Below are 17,295 nucleotides of genomic sequence, written 5' to 3'. Positions count from 1 at the left end.
CTTGGAAGAAAAGTGCTTTAGAAATGTAAAGTATTATTCTTAAACCATTGGGATGTAATTGCACGTTGAAGTAGAGGGGATTTTACCACTGCTAGTAGAAAGTGATGTAACATAGATGCAGCATGTCCCATGCTATCCAGAAATGGGTGTCAGCCCCCAAATACTTTGTAACTCACTTTACACTGTAAGATCTTTTCCAAGCACTTCAGTTAATTTTCTCATTAATAGGGTTGAACTTTTTGTTGTTGTTATAAATTCCATGCCTTGGTCTTTCAAGTAAATCAGCCCACTGGTCATTTGAATATTTTTTCATGTGAGTGGACAGGGTGATAACAATTACTAGTTTGTTCAATTACTTCAGTTTAACTCTCAGTGTTGGAACCAGCAATAAGAATGTAAGAAAGAGAAGACCAATAACAGAATAAGGTGTGGCACCAAGAACTCTGAGAAACCTAAATAATAAAAAGAAAAGGAGTACTTGTGGCACCTTAGAGACTAACCAATTTATTTGAGCATAAGCATCCGATGAAGTGAGCTGTAACTCACGAAAGCTTATGCTCAAATAAATTGGTTAGTCTCTAAGGTGCCACAAGTACTCCTTTTCTTTTTGCGAATACAGACTAACACGGCTGTTACTCTGAAACCTAAATAATAAATGAATTAAAAACTGGATCCAGGGGCCAACAAACTGCATCCACAGACAAACCTGCTGGGGACTACACCCATCCAGAGACAGATTGAAGAAATAGTCAGGGGATGAATAGCTGGCTCCTGCTAAAGATCAGTTGGTGCATGTATTGAAAGAACAGAGTGGAAGCCAAATTATTAGCACCTACCTCACTTCAAGAAGGACCACTAGTAGCAACTACAGGGAGGAAGGGGACTCTACTCATAGCCATGGTGGTACAACAACCGATGCCTAATCTACACTCGGACCTTAGTGCTACAGCCAGCGGAACTCTTATCAGTTTGGAAGAATGGGTAAGAAAATGTTTAATGCAGCTGGAACTTAATTATCTTTCTTTTGGATTTGCTATTCTGTTAAAATATCAGGATGAAGATTTTGGTTACTCTGATTTTGTTTCCTCCAGTGGGACAATAACCAAGATGCTTCAATGATGGAACTGACATTGAGAAAGATACCAAAGGATATTGTCCTTCTGTACGATGAGCTAGGCTCAATAAATTAGTTCCTTGTCCCTTGATACCAGGATCCTAAGATTATTCACTCCAGGATTGTCTTTTTTTTATCCACCTTCTGATCTGTAGAGTATGTCTTTAATAAATGCTAGTCATGTTATTTACCAGCCATCTTTGCATCTATAGCCAGAATTCAAATCTCTTTTCCAGGACAGCCAGCAATGCTCTTAATATCCGTCCTTGAAATAAAGGAGGTGTGTATTAATGTGTCCAAGTTCAATTACATCTCATTCTGGCTTCTGGAGACTCACCACTGCTGCTGGTGGGATGTCCCCATCTCACCCTAGGTAGAAAATTTCTCTCAACTGTTGGCCGCATCGCTGGCATTCTTTTTACTTCATTGCTTCTGTCCACAAGTGCTAGAGAAGGAGAAAAATATGTAAGAGGTCTCCAAAAAAGTAAGGATGTTGAGGATTAGATGTCATCGAAGCTCTATTTCAGTAGAGCTCTCAGACCTCTCTTATCCTGTACCTATCAGGTTCTAATTGAATGCATGCTAAAGGTAAGAATCCTGTTAAAGACCAGATTGTATGTGGAAAGGGTGAGGGCCACCGTCACAGTAGCCTACATTCCATCTCCAGACCTGTGGCATGGGGAATCTAAACATGGAAAAGGCTGGGATTTGGTGTGCTATGTGCATTGTCCTCACAGGAAAGCAGTGGGTAATCAACAATCCAGTTAATATAGCCTGTGATTGTATGAACTTTTGCATGGAGCCTTTTTGCCCTAAGTATATGCTCCATGTGAGTATGTGTAAGGAAGCTGCAGGGGAACTAGCCTAGCCTAGCCAGCACAGGGCCTTGCCACTAAAGCTGTGCTAACAGGGAGCTGCACTGAAAGCCATGAGATCGAGGAGGTAATGCAGAATCACCATACTTCTGTGGAGAATTACGGCTTTGGCCTCACTTTCATCTCTCAAGATCTGTGCAAATCTCAGTTCATCTGTGGGTTCTTGTAGTGGGGCGGTCACCCTGCTCTGGGTTTGAAGGAGTTCGAAGTTATCTATTGGCTTGAGACAGCCAATCAGGGCCTGGCTGGACCAGTATAAGAAGGGCTAAGGGAGGAGTTGGGCCAGTCTCACTCCAGCCTTAGAGTGGGAAGGACCTAGCTGCCTGGGAGCACAGGGTACCGGAAATAGAGCGGTGCTGGGGAAGGGCAAGAGGAGCTGGGGAACTCCAGCCTGGCAACTCCCCAGGCTGCAGGCCTTGTTAAAGGCCTAAAGGGGTAGTGGGGCTGCAGAGGTGCAGCCCAGGGATAGGCAGAAGCAGCTGGTCCAACCCCCTTGCCAGTGATGAGTGGCCATTACAGACTGTAGTTTGCCTCAGAGAATGGGGGCTAGATGATGACTGGCAGTAGCCACTGAGGGAAGGTGGGCTTAGAGGGTTGGGGGTTCCCCTGGGAGAGGAGACCCAGAGCATGGGGACTGCCATGGGGCAGAAACCCAAGGAAAAGCGGCACCAGGGTCCGGGAGGGACATGGGGGCCTGAGGCAGAAGAGTCACCGGCCAGCAGGGGGCGCTCCAGGGCTGGAAAAGAGCTAATTCCTGGATGACCAGCAGGAGGTGCTGCGCCAGTGAGTGCTCGATCTGCTACAGTTCTGGAGTTTGTATCCATGCCTCATTTCTGAGGGGGTGGGAGGAGGCAAATCCCACTCACGCCCCAGCAGAATGACCCAGTAGAGATTCTTCAAGAGAAATGTTGCATGTTCCTCTCCTCTACCCAGCTTTTTCCCCAGAGGAGGGACAATCTGGCCCCATGAAAGCATTCATGCAATACTCATAAAGCTCCCACATGCCATCTAACTTCTCAATAAGTTATCTATGTACTTATATGTTTTTTAAAAAATAACTTTTGCTCTTCTTACAACAATCTGAAGAACACCCGATGCTTTCTTCTCTTCTTTCCATCTCGTATTGCAGCTTGACCAATAATCTGTAAGACTCTCTCAATGCCATCTTTCGTCTTTGCAGAGCACTCCAGATAGGCATATGCCCCAATGCTAGCAGCCAAGGCCTTTCCTTCTGCCGTCTTTATTGGCTCTTGTTCCAATTTAGCAAGTCTTTCCAGCACACCCTCATCGTTCCTCAGTTCTTTCTTGGTAGCCACCAGAACAATGGGAGCTGTGGGGCAGAACAGTCTGACCTCTGGAATCCAAATGTCAAGGATGTTCTGCAGTGAATTTGGCCTGTCCACTGAGAAGCACATTAAAATGACATTTGTGCCTTTATAGAACAACGAACGGAAGTGCTGATAATTACCTTGGTGCTGCCCTGGTACATTAAAGAGCATCAGCTTCATCGACTTCCCATCAACCTCGGTGTCATTGACATAGGTTTCAAACACTGTTGGCTCATAGCATTTGGGAAACTCTTCCTTGCAGAAGGCAAGCAGGAGGCATGTCTTGCCACAGGCAACATCTCCCACGACAGTTAGTTTTTTCCAAACAGCAGCCATCTTCTGAAAAATAGGATGTGGAGCAAAATGAACCCCTTCAGCTTTAAGCTTCCAGTGCTTTGTAAATACTCTTTGAGGAGAGAGGGAGAGGAGAGGCAGCAAATCACACTAGATTTGATTCTGTCCCTTTGTATTATTCCCTTTTGCCCATACGTATGATTTCTTGATCTTTGTGTTATTTATCTGTGATAAGAACATAAAAACTGCCATACTGGGTCAGACCAAAGGTCCATCTAGCTCAGTATCCTGTCTACCGACAGTTGCCAATGCCAGGTGTCCCAGAGGGAATGAACGGAACAGGTAATCATCAAGTGATCCATGCCCTGTCACCCATTCCCAGCTTCTGGCAAACATAGGCTAGGGACACCATCCCTGCCCATCCTGGCTCATAGCCATTGATGGACCTATCCTTTATGAACTTATCTAGTTCTTTTTTGGAACCCTGTTATAGTCTTGGCCTTCACAACATCCTCTGGCAAAGAGTTCCACAGAGTGACTGTGCATTGTGTGAAAAAATATTTCCTTTTGTTTGTTTTAAACTTGCTGCCTATTAAATTCATTTGGTGACCCCTAGTTCTTGTGTTATGAGAAGCAGTAAATAAAACTTCCTTATTTACTTTCTCCACGCCAGTCATGATTTTATAGCCCTCAATCATATCCCCCCTTCGTCGTCTCTTTTCCAAACTGAAAAGTTCCAGTCTTATTAATCTCTCCTCATATGGCAGCTGTTCCATACCCCTAATCATTTTTGTTGCCCTTTTCTGAACCTTTTCCAATTCCAATATATCTTTTTTGAGATGGGGCAATGACATCTGCACACAGCATTCAAGATGTGGGCGTACCATGGATTTATACGGTGGCAATATATTGTCTGTCTTATTCTCTATCCCTTTCTTAATGATTCCCAACATTCTGTTCGCTTTTTTGACTGCCGCTGCACATTGAGTGGATGTTTTCAGAGAACTATCCACAATGACTCCAAGATCTCTTTCTTGAGTGGTAACAGCTACTTTAGACCCTGTCATTTTATATGTCCTCTCAAGTCCCTCACGATTAGCATCGTCAACAATTTTCACTGACGATGCTATTTACTCTCTCTTCTAGATCACAGAATGAAGATGTCAAATAAGACTGGACCTAAGACAGAACCCGGCAGTGCCCCATTAGATAACTCATCCACCAACAGTGTAATTTTTATCACCAAAAAACCCCAAGCTTGGCTGGCACCATCTATCCTTTATAAACATATTGGTTGCATATTGCCCAGGGGTCTGTTATCATGTAGAAGCTAAGAGAGCCGACCTCCCCTCCTTTTCATACATGTACCATTATTTTATTACTAGGAATAGGAGTTAGACTTACAGGTAGTAACTTCCAGGATCACTTTTCTTCCCTTTCTTGAAGATCAGCAAGGCATTTGTTTTTCTCTAATCTTCTTTTCTCCCCAGTTTTCTTTGGAACACTAATTCACCTATGAAGACAGTTCTCCACCACTCTTGCAGGACACTCATGATAAGCACTCTTTTTAAATAAATGTTTCTGTTTCTTAATTTAGCCAGCCAATCAGCAAAGAGGAATGAATGAGATCATTGCTTTTAAAAGCAATCTACTTTACTTGTAATGATGTAAGGAGGATGAAAACATCAATTACGCAATCCTGTAGAGGTTTACAACATCAATTACACAATGCATATAGAAGTTGCTTCATGTATTCCTCATTTCTATTGTACAAGACTGCTGCTCAAAATTCCCTCCCTGAGTAAATTATCTGTGTAGTACTAAGAGTTCCAATTCATAGAATCATAGAATCATAGAATATAAGGGTTGGAAGGGACCCCAGAAGGTCATCTAGTCCAACCCCCTGCTCGAAGCAGGACCAATTAATTTAGTCCATGAGACTGACGCTCTTTAGTAAGCTATGTAGCCAGCAGAGCATGGGGGACAGTATCAGATCAAACTTCCTCATGCCATCACACCAATATACCTTTGGTCTGGAGAGACAACTTAGAGAAGTGAGGTTAACCCAGTCTCCGTGACCCAGTCAATCTAGAGAGGAAGGAGGGTCCAATGGTTTGGGTGCTAACCTGAGACTTCAGAGACTTGGAGTCAATGCCCTTCTCTGCCACAGACTTCCTGTATGGCCTTGAGCGAGTTATTTAGCCTGTCTGTGCCTCAACTCCTCATCTGTAAAACAGCACTTCCCTACCTCACAGGAGTGTTTGGAGATAAATATGCTAGAGATTGCGAAGCACTCAGATACTTTGGTAATGAGGGTCATATAAGTGTAACACCAACAGATCCCGGTCGTCAGCGGTTGGGATTGGACTTTGGGACCTCTGGAGCTAAATGCATGAGCCTCTACTGCATGAGCTAAAAACCAAGTGGCCCTTAGCTAAGGCTGTAAAGCAGACTCATTAATCTCTCTCTAAGTGGTCTCGGTGCCACTAGATGGGACAGAACACCACACCCAGGAGGTGTGTGGGTTACATAAGCAGCTATGGTAGATAGATTTGGCATCTGCTGAGAGTATCAATTGTAGGGGTTATTTGTAATACAGACACTTAAGGATGCACAAAAGGAATTAGGTGCCTAAGTCCCAATTTTGGCACTATTGAGATGCACAAAACTGCTGCTGAACCTTTTAGGCACCTAAACTTACTCTGCACCTAAGTTTTTGCAGTAAAAACTCCCTAGGCACCCAAGCTTCTGCCTCCAGGCATGTGCACTGCTACCTCAGGCTAGGCATCCAGCTGTCTGTCTCCCACCTAAGCCTCAGAGCGATTCATGCACCAGGGGAAGACAGGCATTTGGACGCTTAAGTCACCTGTGGGGCCCAATCCAGTTGGCACCCTCTGAGCATGTCAGCTGGGGGCATCGGAGACAGGTGGCAGAACTCCCTCATAACTTTTTGCCCAGTGGTTAGGGTACTCAACCTGGGATGTGGGAGACCTCCAGTTCAAGTCCCCGCTCTTCTCGAGGGGGAGAAAGGATTTGAACAGGGATCTGCCACCTCTCAGGGGAGTGCCCTAACCAGTGGGCTATGGGTGGGATATTCTTAATGTGGGCCTCCCTCAGTCTTTCCTGTTGAAGTTGTTGCACTGTGAATAAATAATCAAAGAGTAACTGGAGTAGGGGAACTGGATTCTGAGTCTTGCACATCCTGGGTGAGTGCTCTCGGGCTATAGAGTCATTTTCATGCTTGTGCTCTCCTTTTCTCTCTCTCTCTCTCCCTCACACACACACACACTTTTTTCTGTCTCTCTGGCCCAAATACCCTCCCTGGCTTCTTGCAAAAAATAGTGCCTGACTCCAGAGAGGGTTCCCGGCAGGGATCTGCAAGCAGAGATAGGCACAGTCCCTGCAGCCTAGACTTAGACGCCTTACTCCATGAGAGGGGTGGTACTTAGCATACACCCCAGTGGTCAGCATCTCCAACTGGCTAGCTTAGGTGGCTTCCTGCCTAGCACATTGGCTTTTGTGAACTGCAGTCTAAGGTGCTATCTCTCCCTATTCATTGTATAGGAGCTTAGGTGTCAAACTCACACTTTGTGAACTGTAGTGATGTTCTAGGTGCCTAAAAGTGAGGCACTGTGGTGCTCAGTGTCACAGACTGCCTGGCTCAGTGGTCCCCAAACTTTTTAACTCCCATCCCCCTTACCTCTATCCACGTCCTCCCCCCGCCCACTGAACCCTGATTGTTGATACACTTATTTAACATATTTTCAGACTAATTCCTCTTCGTTCAGGATATACTCTTACATGTACTGCACCTACTGTTTGTGTGCTTTTTATACAAAAATACACTATTCTTGTTCAATTCCTGTTTTGTGTGTTTGCATTCTAGGAATGTATCTCTTTTATTCCTCCATTTTCAGTATTTGAGGTTAAATTCAGCTTTTCTCATGGACCTGTGACAGCAATAAGCCTGCGATATCATGAAATGAGCACTGCAGTCCTTATAAATGCCATAAGCTCTCCTCTTCCATCAAATAGCTCCATACTAATTATTTGAGCCTTTCTTCCCACATCTACTCAGAGGCTTCTTAGCATAAGATTGCAAAATAACCATATTAGGCCAAATCCTGCTTTTCTTACTTCACTGGGATTTTTGCCTGCATCAGGACTGTAGGGTAGGGGTCTTAGCATCATGGGAAGAGAAAGCATGGAGGACTCAATATACACGTGAACATATAATGTTATTAGCACATATGAGTTCCTCAGTAAGTGTTACTCCACAGCAGGAAATGAGCTTACTTGCCCAGTCATTTACAAAGTAAGAAGTGATTGCTTCGTGGCTAGGTTTTTTGCATTTTTAGTGTATGTTTGTACTTGAACATAAATTGTCTGGGTTAAATAAATACTACTACCAATGTCATCAAGTGTAGTGGGAGTGCAATGAAACAAACACCATTATCCAGTGATATTTTCTACCCCCACCTCACCTTTATCTCTCCACTTGCTTAATTTTCAAACAATTAGGTTGTCTTCCAAAGCATCAATATCTGAAATGCAAAGAACATATGAACTAGCTACTCCAGGCCAAAAACTCAGCCCTGAAAAATGTGTATGGACCTCAGTGGGACCCATTAGTACACACCTAAAGGCAGAACTGGCCCTTTAATAACATAAAATACCTTGGGAAGGAGGAAAAGCCATCTGGTCCCAGCTGCCTATTTTAATTTTACTTTCCAACTTTCCCACCATTGCCCTCAATCACCTTCTTGAGAAGGAAGCCCAGGCACTGATGTATGTTATTATCCCTTTAGCTCAATTTACAGAAACCATTGCAGTCATCCAGCTCTAACACACACAGAATTCTGAGGCTAACCACCCTTTCTCTGTTGCTCGCCCTGATCCATTGCTCAAACAGGAAATCAAAAGGACATACACAGATTTCCACTCCCAATCCCTGCCCTCCTGAAACAGGGTCACCTTACATTTTCCTGGACCAGCTGAATATATTAAGCCCCGAGGAAGACAATTCAGTGCAGGTACCACATAGCTGTTCCAGCAGCCTCAGCTCAGAACCTAATTACTTTTCTGGGTCTATGTCTTGACTTTAAGGTAATGTTTATGGACTGATGTCACTGCTGGTATAAGTGAGCATGTTTCACTGGATGTGGCCCACTGGCCTTATGTTAAATTTGCATTTTTAAAGGTACAGTACCTTGATAGAAATTGCACTGATGCTGATATTTTAATTGGAGATGGACGCTGAAAAGTTCATTCTTGGGCAAAAGTCTCAGTGCTCAGTAAGAAGTTTACCCAAGTAGATCCTATTCACTTGAATCATTGGTTATTGGTCAGTAACTCTGTTGACTTCTGTGGACTTTCTCTTGAAAAGCAAATGAAATCAGAATCAAGCCCACTGATTTCAATGGGACTACTCATGTGAATTAGGAGAGCAGGAGCTGGACTCAAATGAACACAGATAACTCCCACTAGCATTTTGGGAGAAGAACAGACCCATGTTCTTTTTAAATTAATAAGCAACATTTTTATATTGTTCATTTCAGAGCACAGTTGATATGTCAAACATAACTAACCAGTCAGCTGCTTCCTTCACCCTAGTTAATTCATTTTTTTCTTTTCTTTTTTACAAAATGATAAAATCTAATTTGAGCTATGTTTCTTCATGGAGTCCAAAAGTAAGTTAAAAATCATCATCAACAACAATAAATCTTAAACTGAACACACAGAAATACTTACAAAATATTCACAAATTCTCTTTCTGCCTCCTCAGATGCAAAAGTTCTGATTTACCAGAACAGAGCATTAGGGTTGCCACATGGTGGCACTAACCTCCAATGAAAAAACCAAACATAGTTTTTGTTCACATGCTCAAAGAGGTTCAAATAACTTGCAAACGGCAAAGGTAGACAATGTAGTTTAAATTATACAGCAAATGAACTTGGATTATCTTTTAAAATTATAAAGTACTTGTTACAACCCCCGCCCCCAATTATCTCCTTACAGTACAAGACAAAAATGTTCCACAATTAGAAGGATCTGTCCTCATGGGAAGTGAGATCTTATTTCTACAGAGATGGCTTACCTCTTGTTATGGGCTTATGATGGAGAAAGAGTTAGCCCAGTGAGTGGATTCACAGGGACACCAACACTTTGAAATCTAACCAATTAAAAATTAAAAATGTATCAGATATTGTATCCCCCTGTCAAGTTTTGGAGCTTTACAATCATATTTTTCTGAGCGAGGGGTAGGCTTTCGGCTAGAAATGGGATTTTGAAGTGGTGATGTCCCTTTAATACCAACATGACTCCAACATAAGTCAAAGTGAGTACATGATTGTGCTCTGTATAGTTTTAATAGCTTTAATGTGAAAGATACTGCACCAATCACCACAAGAGGATTTACAGCCAGTTACAAAATAGTATCGCATAAATCAGAGGTGGAAATGATCTACTAAGTCACCAAATCCATCACCCTGCAAAGGCAAAATATAGTCCCCTGGCAGCGGGGGAAAGGGAAAAGAGAGTGATCCTTATAGAAGATTAATTTTATTCAAATGTATAGGATTAAATGAGCCACAATCACATCTTTGTCCTACTGACAATACACTGCTGTAATAGTCTAAGGGAAGCACCTTGTCAAACCATCCTATATATGCAAATGGCTACATATTTTTTAAAAAGTGTGATGTGAGGTCAATGTATATGGAGTTGTGGCTTAGGAGTTATGTTCTACTTACTAAGGTCTGAACAGGCTAGCAAAAGGGTACTTTGAACCCAATCCTGCAGTGGAAGGGCTCATGAATAGTCCAATTCTAGTCATTAGTCAATAGAATAAGTTAAGCATGTATGTCAGTGTTTGCAGGAACAAGACCCTAAGGAGAAACTCAATGAGCAGCAATAATAGCAGCCAAGGTACAGCACAGTAGATAGCAACAGGGTACCCATCATGTTGTAAGATTTTAAAATGCATTGTTTTAATGTGCTCAGCATAGCTATCTATTTTAGGGCTTTCAATAGCTCCCATCATCAAAATATTGATGAACTGAATCACTTGCTCCTTCCTTTTGTTTAACTTACTTACTGATTAACGTACCTTACTAATCATCATCATCATGTTCCTATTATGCCTCTGGCGTTTAGGGCAGCGACAAAGCTCCTCCACTCCTGTCTGTTTCTGGCAAGTCTTTCAATAGTTTCCCAGCTGTGCCCCAGGTTTTTCAGCTCGACTTCCACAGCTCTTCGCCATGTTGTTTTCAGGCGGCCTCATTTTCACTTGCCTTCAGGTGTCCATCTTATTGCTACTCTGGTGATGGAATCAGTTTCCATCCAGAGCACATGCCCGATCCATCTCCACCACCTCCTGGCAATGATGGTGCTCAGATCTTCTTGGCTGCACTGTGTCAACAGATCTTGGTTTGACACTGTTCTGGGCCAAAAGATACGGAGGATTTTTCTGAGGCAGGTTATATGGAATGAAGACAGTTTGGACATGTCATACTTTCTCATTCCCCACTATAAAGTAGTGTTGAAAGTACGCAGCTCTGATAAATCTTGAGTTTGGTTTTGGTGTTGCATTTTGATGATTTCCAGACTGTATTTAAGCTCCTAAAGGTGTTCCTGGCTTTATTGATTTTGTTCCGGATGTCCTGGCTTGTTCCCTCATCCTGGCTGATGGTGCTGCACAAGTATGTGAATGTTTCTACATTGGTGAGAACATAACCCTCTATCCGTACTGGTGATGGTGAGGCAATATTAAAGATCATGAAATCTGTCTTATAGCAGTTGATTTTCAGTCCAGTTTGCTGGCTGAATGCATTGAGTCGAGTTGTTTTTTCTTGTATATGGTGTTGGATATGTGATAGGAGAGCAACATCATCTGCAAAGTCCAGGTCTTCAAGGGATAAGAAGAGTGTCCATTTAGTGCTTCTTGGCATGTCTTCTCTTGTATGCCGCATTACCTAGTCGATGGCAATGTTGAAGAGGATTGCAGACGTGATACACCCCTGACGTACTCCTGTTTTTGACTTCAAAACTGAGCTCACTGTGATCAACACTGCATGTAAAGTTGAAATAGAAACTTTTAATGACGTTTATTATACGGAAAGGAATTCCATATGCCTGCAGAATGCTCCATAGGCTGGTCCTGTGAATGCTACCAAAAGCCTTCTCAAAGTCTATGAAATTTATGTAGAGTTGTCTTTGCCATTCTAAGAACTGTTCTATTATTTTTGTAGAATGAAGATCTGGTCTGTGTACCCATGCCCTTTCCAAAAACCAGCTTGCTGTTTTCTGAGAATGCTATCAACTGCCTCTGATATATGCTGGACTATGATCTTACACAATACTTTGCTTGGCACAGACAAAAGTGTGATACCATGCCAGTTATTACAATCACTGAGAGTTCCTTTTTTAGGTATGTTCACTATAACTCCATTAGTCCACTCATCTGGCACTTTTTCCCTTTTCCAGACTGATGTAAATAGAGTGGCCAGGATAGATGCTGCTAATTTAGGATTTACCTTGAGCAATTCTGCATTCAAGTTATCCTTGCCAGGAGCTTTCCCATTTTTAGGGATTTGATGGCTTGAATGATCTCTTCCTTAGTTACGGTGTCTGTGTTGATATCAAGATTTTCTTCTGCCTCCTGGATGTTTGCTTCCTCTTTAGGTAGTTCCCTGTACAACAATTCTTGAAATGTTCTGTCCAGCGCACATCTTGTTCTTTTTCGGTTGTTAGCAGGTATCCTTGTTTGTGCCTGATGAGAGTGTTTGTTGGTATCTGCCATTTACCACTAGTAAGCCATGTCATTTTGTAGACTTACTAATATTACTATAAATTAAGATTCAGAGGGCAGTTCAATTAAAGTCTACTAGTTCTAGGGTTTCATAATTCCTCCATACAAATATTCCTTCCGGGCTGACACTTGGCATATGAGGATCTAAAGGAAAAATTATCACTATATTTGAAGGGGGGAAGTGGATGGGTCCTGTTTTTATTATTAGTCAGTGATCTAAATGTAACTTTTTAAACTAACCACTCAAAATAATCCCTGAGGACTCCAGTTCCATTTTGTCCAACCTTTAAAGATGGTCTTTGCTAGGCAGTATGATTGCTAATTATTATTATTTGCTGGTTCCTGCAGTGGCCTCTTAAGGCAGGTTTCACTGTTCACAAGCACAGAATGAAAAATATTTTTAATTAGAGCTCTAAATGATGGAAGCTGTGTGCACTGCACATCAATTAACCATGTGCAATCCTGTCAGAGATGGAGCATTTCATTGCAGGCCCATGTTTGCACAGGGTAATAAGGCAAAACTGGGCATGAAGGTGGTTACTTATTCCTAGGCAGGTTGTGGGGTGGGGGGCATGATGGAATGGTGATCCCTCAAAGTATCTTTATCTGCTTCCATATCACTTGCAGCCTGATAAGTGTTTAGCATGTGGAAAGTGTGACGTTTGGTATCAATAACTAACTGCAGCCCGTGAGTGAGGGGAGATGGGGCTGGGAAGGAGCTAGCTTGAGCTCTGTTCCGAGCGATAGAGCACAGCTGCTGTGAAACTCTGAGAAACACTGATGTGGAGACACTGCAGTGGAGGGAGGGAGGCAGGGAAATTTCTGTGCCATTCGGGAAAGTTTAAGGGGAATCAATCCTCCACTAGGGTGACCAGACAACAAATGTGAAAAATCAGGACAGGAGGTTGGGGGGGGGGGGGGGTAACAGGAGCCTATATAAGAAAAAGACCCCCAAAACGGGACTGTCCTTATAAAATCGGGACATCTGGTCACCCTATCTCCAGCTCCCAAGAAGCGGGACCCCTCCTGGGAAGAACACTGAGGGCACCTGCCCCTGGGGCGAAGAGCAGAGATGGCCCCTTTAACCCCCACCCTTCAGGAAGGTGCAGTCCCTGCCCACCTCAGTCCACCCACTTGCAGCGAGCCAGCCGCCTCCCTCATTGTGGACTGCCAGTCACGCCGGCCTGGCCCCGCCTAAGTGCCTGCAGCTCTCCCCACCAATGGCTGAGCGCCTTCAAAACGATGACCTCACTCTTTGCCTTGCCATTGGCCGGCTATATTAAGAAAGTAGCTGGCGCTTTATATACCAGCGCCCAGCTGCAGCCTGCAGCACTGGTGGAGCCAGACTCAGGACGGTGGAAGCCAGGGGCACCCGCTGTCCACGTTGCTCAAGACCCTGCCCCACAAAATACCCCCAGGCGGCTGCAGGCGCGCGGCGGAGGCCGGGGAGAGGCGCAAGCCGTACAGGGAGAGGAGACGGCGGGCTGCCTCCGGAGAGCCCCGGCTGCGGGAGGCGGTGAGGCGAGCTAGCCAGGCAGCCTGCAGAGCGGGGCGGTGCAGCGATCCCCCTGCTTCATCGCAGCCCGGCAGGGGAGAGCGCGGCAGCGACAAAGCCGCGGGGCCCGGGGAGGAGGCAGCGGCGGTGCAGCGATCCGGTTTCAGCCCCCGCTCGCGTGGTGCGAGGGACAACCCCCCCTCCCCGCTCGCTTCGCCCATCCCAGCTCGCCACGGTGCCCTGTAGACAGCGAGAGGGAGGAGGAGGAGGAGGAGGAAGGGGGGCGGGTGGCGAAGAAGGCGCCTCCGTCGTTCTGCTGCACCACAAGGCGAGCTTGGCGAGCCTGGCCATGGCCGCGATCCGCAAGAAGCTGGTGGTGGTGGGGGACGGGGCGTGCGGCAAGACCTGCCTGCTGATCGTCTTCAGCAAGGACGAGTTCCCCGAGGTCTACGTGCCCACCGTCTTCGAGAACTACGTGGCGGACATCGAGGTGGACAGCAAGCAGGTGGAGCTGGCCCTGTGGGACACGGCCGGCCAGGAGGACTACGACCGCCTGCGGCCCCTCTCCTACCCGGACACCGACGTGATCCTCATGTGCTTCTCGGTGGACAGCCCGGACTCGCTGGAGAACATCCCGGAGAAGTGGGTGCCCGAGGTCAAGCACTTCTGCCCCAACGTGCCCATCATCCTGGTGGCCAACAAGAAGGACCTGCGCAACGACGAGCACGTCCGCAACGAGCTGGCCCGCATGAAGCAGGAGCCCGTGCGCACCGAGGACGGGCGGGCCATGGCCATGCGCATCCAGGCCTACGACTACCTGGAGTGCTCGGCCAAGACCAAGGAAGGGGTCCGCGAGGTCTTCGAGACGGCCACCCGCGCCGCCCTGCAGAAGCGCTACGGGGCCCCGAGCGGCTGCCTCAACTGCTGCAAGGTGCTATAGGGCGCGCCGTGGGGCTGCCTTGGGGTCACTCGCCCGCCGGGACCCGGGGGGACGCTGCACGGGAGGGAGGGGAGGTTGCCCCTGCTAGGAGCCGCGCACTGGAGGTGAAGCGGGGAGACCCACGCGCTTTGCCCAGGGGGAGAGAGAGCTGCGGAGGGGGAGGCGCCCATCGTCCGGAGACCAAGGCTGCTGCCATCCCCTGCAAACCAGTCGCTCAAGGACTGTGAGACGCAGCCAGAAACCGCTTGCTGCTGAGATTTAGGCAGCAGGGCCGGGGTGGGGCCGGGGGTGGGGGGGAAGAATGGAACCAGCTCCTCTCCCGTCTCTCCAGCTGGGGTTATTAACCCAACATCTACAACACCAAGACAGTCTCCTTTGTGAGCGGGGATCAATGCACATGGGACACCTGGAAGAGACTTCCTCCTTCCCCTGTGTGCGCTCTTCCTACCCCAGGCCCTGAGTGCTTTGGGGTGGGGGCTGCATTTCTCAGACTTCCTGCAGACCACCAGCAGCAAACACCTCCCACGGGGCCGATTTCCTGGACTGAGCTGACCTCCGATGTACCTGCTGTGTAACATAGCTCTTTGAGGACTTGGATCAAAAGGGGCATCAGGGAGGGGTGGGTTATCCAGTGTGTATATACCTAAATATTATTTTTGTTTGAACTGGGATACTGAAAGGTGTGTTTATTATTTAAAGTAAACTGGGGAGTGGGTGCCAAACTGCTCTGCCCAGCTTCAATTTCAGTCATTGAGAGGAACAGACACCCTTCCCTAGCGCAGTCAAGAATGACTAAAGCCTGCTGTTTAAAGAGCTGAACTGACTCCAGTTGTAGAAGTCACCCAGCTGAACTAGAAAAGATTGATCTGCTCTCTCTTTTCCTTAGACATCAATCTCCTGATGACTGTCACAGTATGATGGGAGAGGGTGGGGAGAAGCCCAATGTTGCCATGTATTATCTAGGTGCCTGCTCCTTCAGTTACAGTTGTCTTCTGCAATTGTGTTGCTTTGGTTAATTTAAAAAAATCATTATTTTCCAGTGAGAACTTACTTTGCACAACTGGGTGTTAACTTTTTAATTTTAACACTTGTGAAATGCATAGAACACTGTAGCATTATGAACACTTTTGACGTAGTAACCTCATCTGTTTTGGATTTCTTTAAAAAATGTCAAATAAATAAAACCACTGTATTTCTTTTGAAAAGTGAGTGGAAACACTGGCTCCTTCCTCTTCCCTTCCAGAGGATTTTAAAGTATTTGGGCTTATTTAAACTTTATTTTTACAGGGCAGCCATTAAACTTGTGGTTCTCTGGTTCAGAGAACAAACCTATCCATCTATTTTTCTTATGAGGTATTTTGGTTTCCCTTTTTTGACAGTGGTACTAAGGCTGTTTTGTTTAGGGGTTTGTTTCATTTTTAATGAACTGACATGGCAAAAGCAATGAGACTTATATGATGTTTACATAAAGTTATATAAACTGTGTATGCAGTTTTTTTATGTAAAGTATTAAAAGACTCTATGATGACATTCATGAGAAGTTTCCTGTGGTTCAATGAGTTGCCTGAACAAAGCTGAAGCTACTATCTGCATCCAGTGATTTTTTTTTTCACAGATAAAATTTGGGATGGGTAGGGTTTGATGTACATGCTCTTTGGATTGCACATCTTTTGAGGCAGAATTCTGCAATAAGTGTATTTTCTGCAACATATTGAGAATCCTTTTCAGGGGAGATTTCCAGAGAAATGAGCTTCTTCAGTAGGGAGACGATTGCAAATTCTCTGAGGGCAAGAGAGGGGAGGGAAGTGTTTTTTGTTTTTGTTTTGTCTGAAATGAAGTCATCTTCATTTCCCCAGTAAGTAACAAGTCAGAAGCACAAAATTCCTTTGTCCTGCAGGGCGGGGTCAGGGGCGCTCCCCACTTGCCTCCTGATGTTTTCCATAGGTTGCCCTTGACTGTAGGGACAGACTTTCCCTTCAAACTGAATTAAATTCAGAAAGCAGCAGGGCTATTGTGGGATTGTTAGAGTAACAATTTATACTGTTTGTTGGGGTTTTTCCCTGTGTAAAGCAAAACCCATATGGTTCTGTCTTAGGTAGACTTAAAGGGAAAAGTAACTACCAGCAGCAAAACTTATTACTTTGATTGTATTATACAGTCAGATCACAGCTCTTTTGTAGTGAATACATCTTGCATACAAATACAAGCTATGGACAATGAAAGATGTAAGACTGGATAACTGCTCAACTACTCTCCTGCATGACACAGCTGGGCTACAGGCTTCACTTGCTAACAGCCCAAAAAGGGAGGGGACATTTGCACCCCAGCAGCCTACTAAAGATCCCTCCCCCAAAAGCCTCAAGTTTAGTCAATGATCCTCATGTATAGTTGAGGAGATGGACCTAATTTATTTTCTGCTAGTAAATGCCTATCTTTATTT

At 45.2% G+C, this 17,295-nt stretch overlaps 2 protein-coding genes across 2 annotated transcripts; one reads left to right on the top strand and one right to left on the bottom strand.

Moving 5' to 3' along the window:
• Positions 1 to 1,421: 1,421 nt before the first annotated feature.
• On the bottom strand, positions 1,422 to 5,137 carry LOC125634611 (ras-like GTP-binding protein rhoA). The gene is made up of 3 exons (XM_048845600.1): positions 5,016 to 5,137; positions 3,064 to 3,656; positions 1,422 to 1,559 (listed from the first exon to the last, which is right to left on the bottom strand). Exons 2-3 carry the CDS (start codon positions 3,651 to 3,653, stop codon positions 1,538 to 1,540), a joined length of 612 nt encoding a protein of 203 aa, XP_048701557.1. The 5' UTR covers positions 3,654 to 3,656; positions 5,016 to 5,137; the 3' UTR covers positions 1,422 to 1,537.
• An 8,590-nt stretch (positions 5,138 to 13,727) lies between these two features.
• RHOB (ras homolog family member B) lies at positions 13,728 to 16,389 on the top strand. Its single transcript, XM_048845601.2, has one exon. It carries the CDS (start codon positions 14,265 to 14,267, stop codon positions 14,853 to 14,855), a length of 591 nt encoding a protein of 196 aa, XP_048701558.1. The 5' UTR covers positions 13,728 to 14,264; the 3' UTR covers positions 14,856 to 16,389.
• Positions 16,390 to 17,295: the final 906 nt, after the last annotated feature.

This window comes from Caretta caretta, chromosome 3 (assembly GCF_965140235.1).
Source record: "Caretta caretta isolate rCarCar2 chromosome 3, rCarCar1.hap1, whole genome shotgun sequence".
Classification (NCBI taxonomy): Eukaryota; Metazoa; Chordata; order Testudines; family Cheloniidae; genus Caretta; species Caretta caretta.
The sequence above is the reverse complement of the archived record's forward strand: the minus strand, read 5'-3'. Positions and strand labels throughout refer to the sequence as shown.

Bases quoted from the DNA above. Each gene is read 5' to 3' on its own strand.
- LOC125634611 (XM_048845600.1), bottom strand. From the start codon at position 3,653: ATGGCTGCTGTTTGGAAAAAACTAACTGTCGTGGGAGATGTTGCCTGT. The intron at 1,560-3,063 runs GTAAGAAGAGCA...CTCCTTCTCTAG, and splicing joins CGGGTGTTCTTCAGATTGTT to CACTTGTGGACAGAAGCAAT.
- RHOB (XM_048845601.2), top strand. From the start codon at position 14,265: ATGGCCGCGATCCGCAAGAAGCTGGTGGTGGTGGGGGACGGGGCGTGC.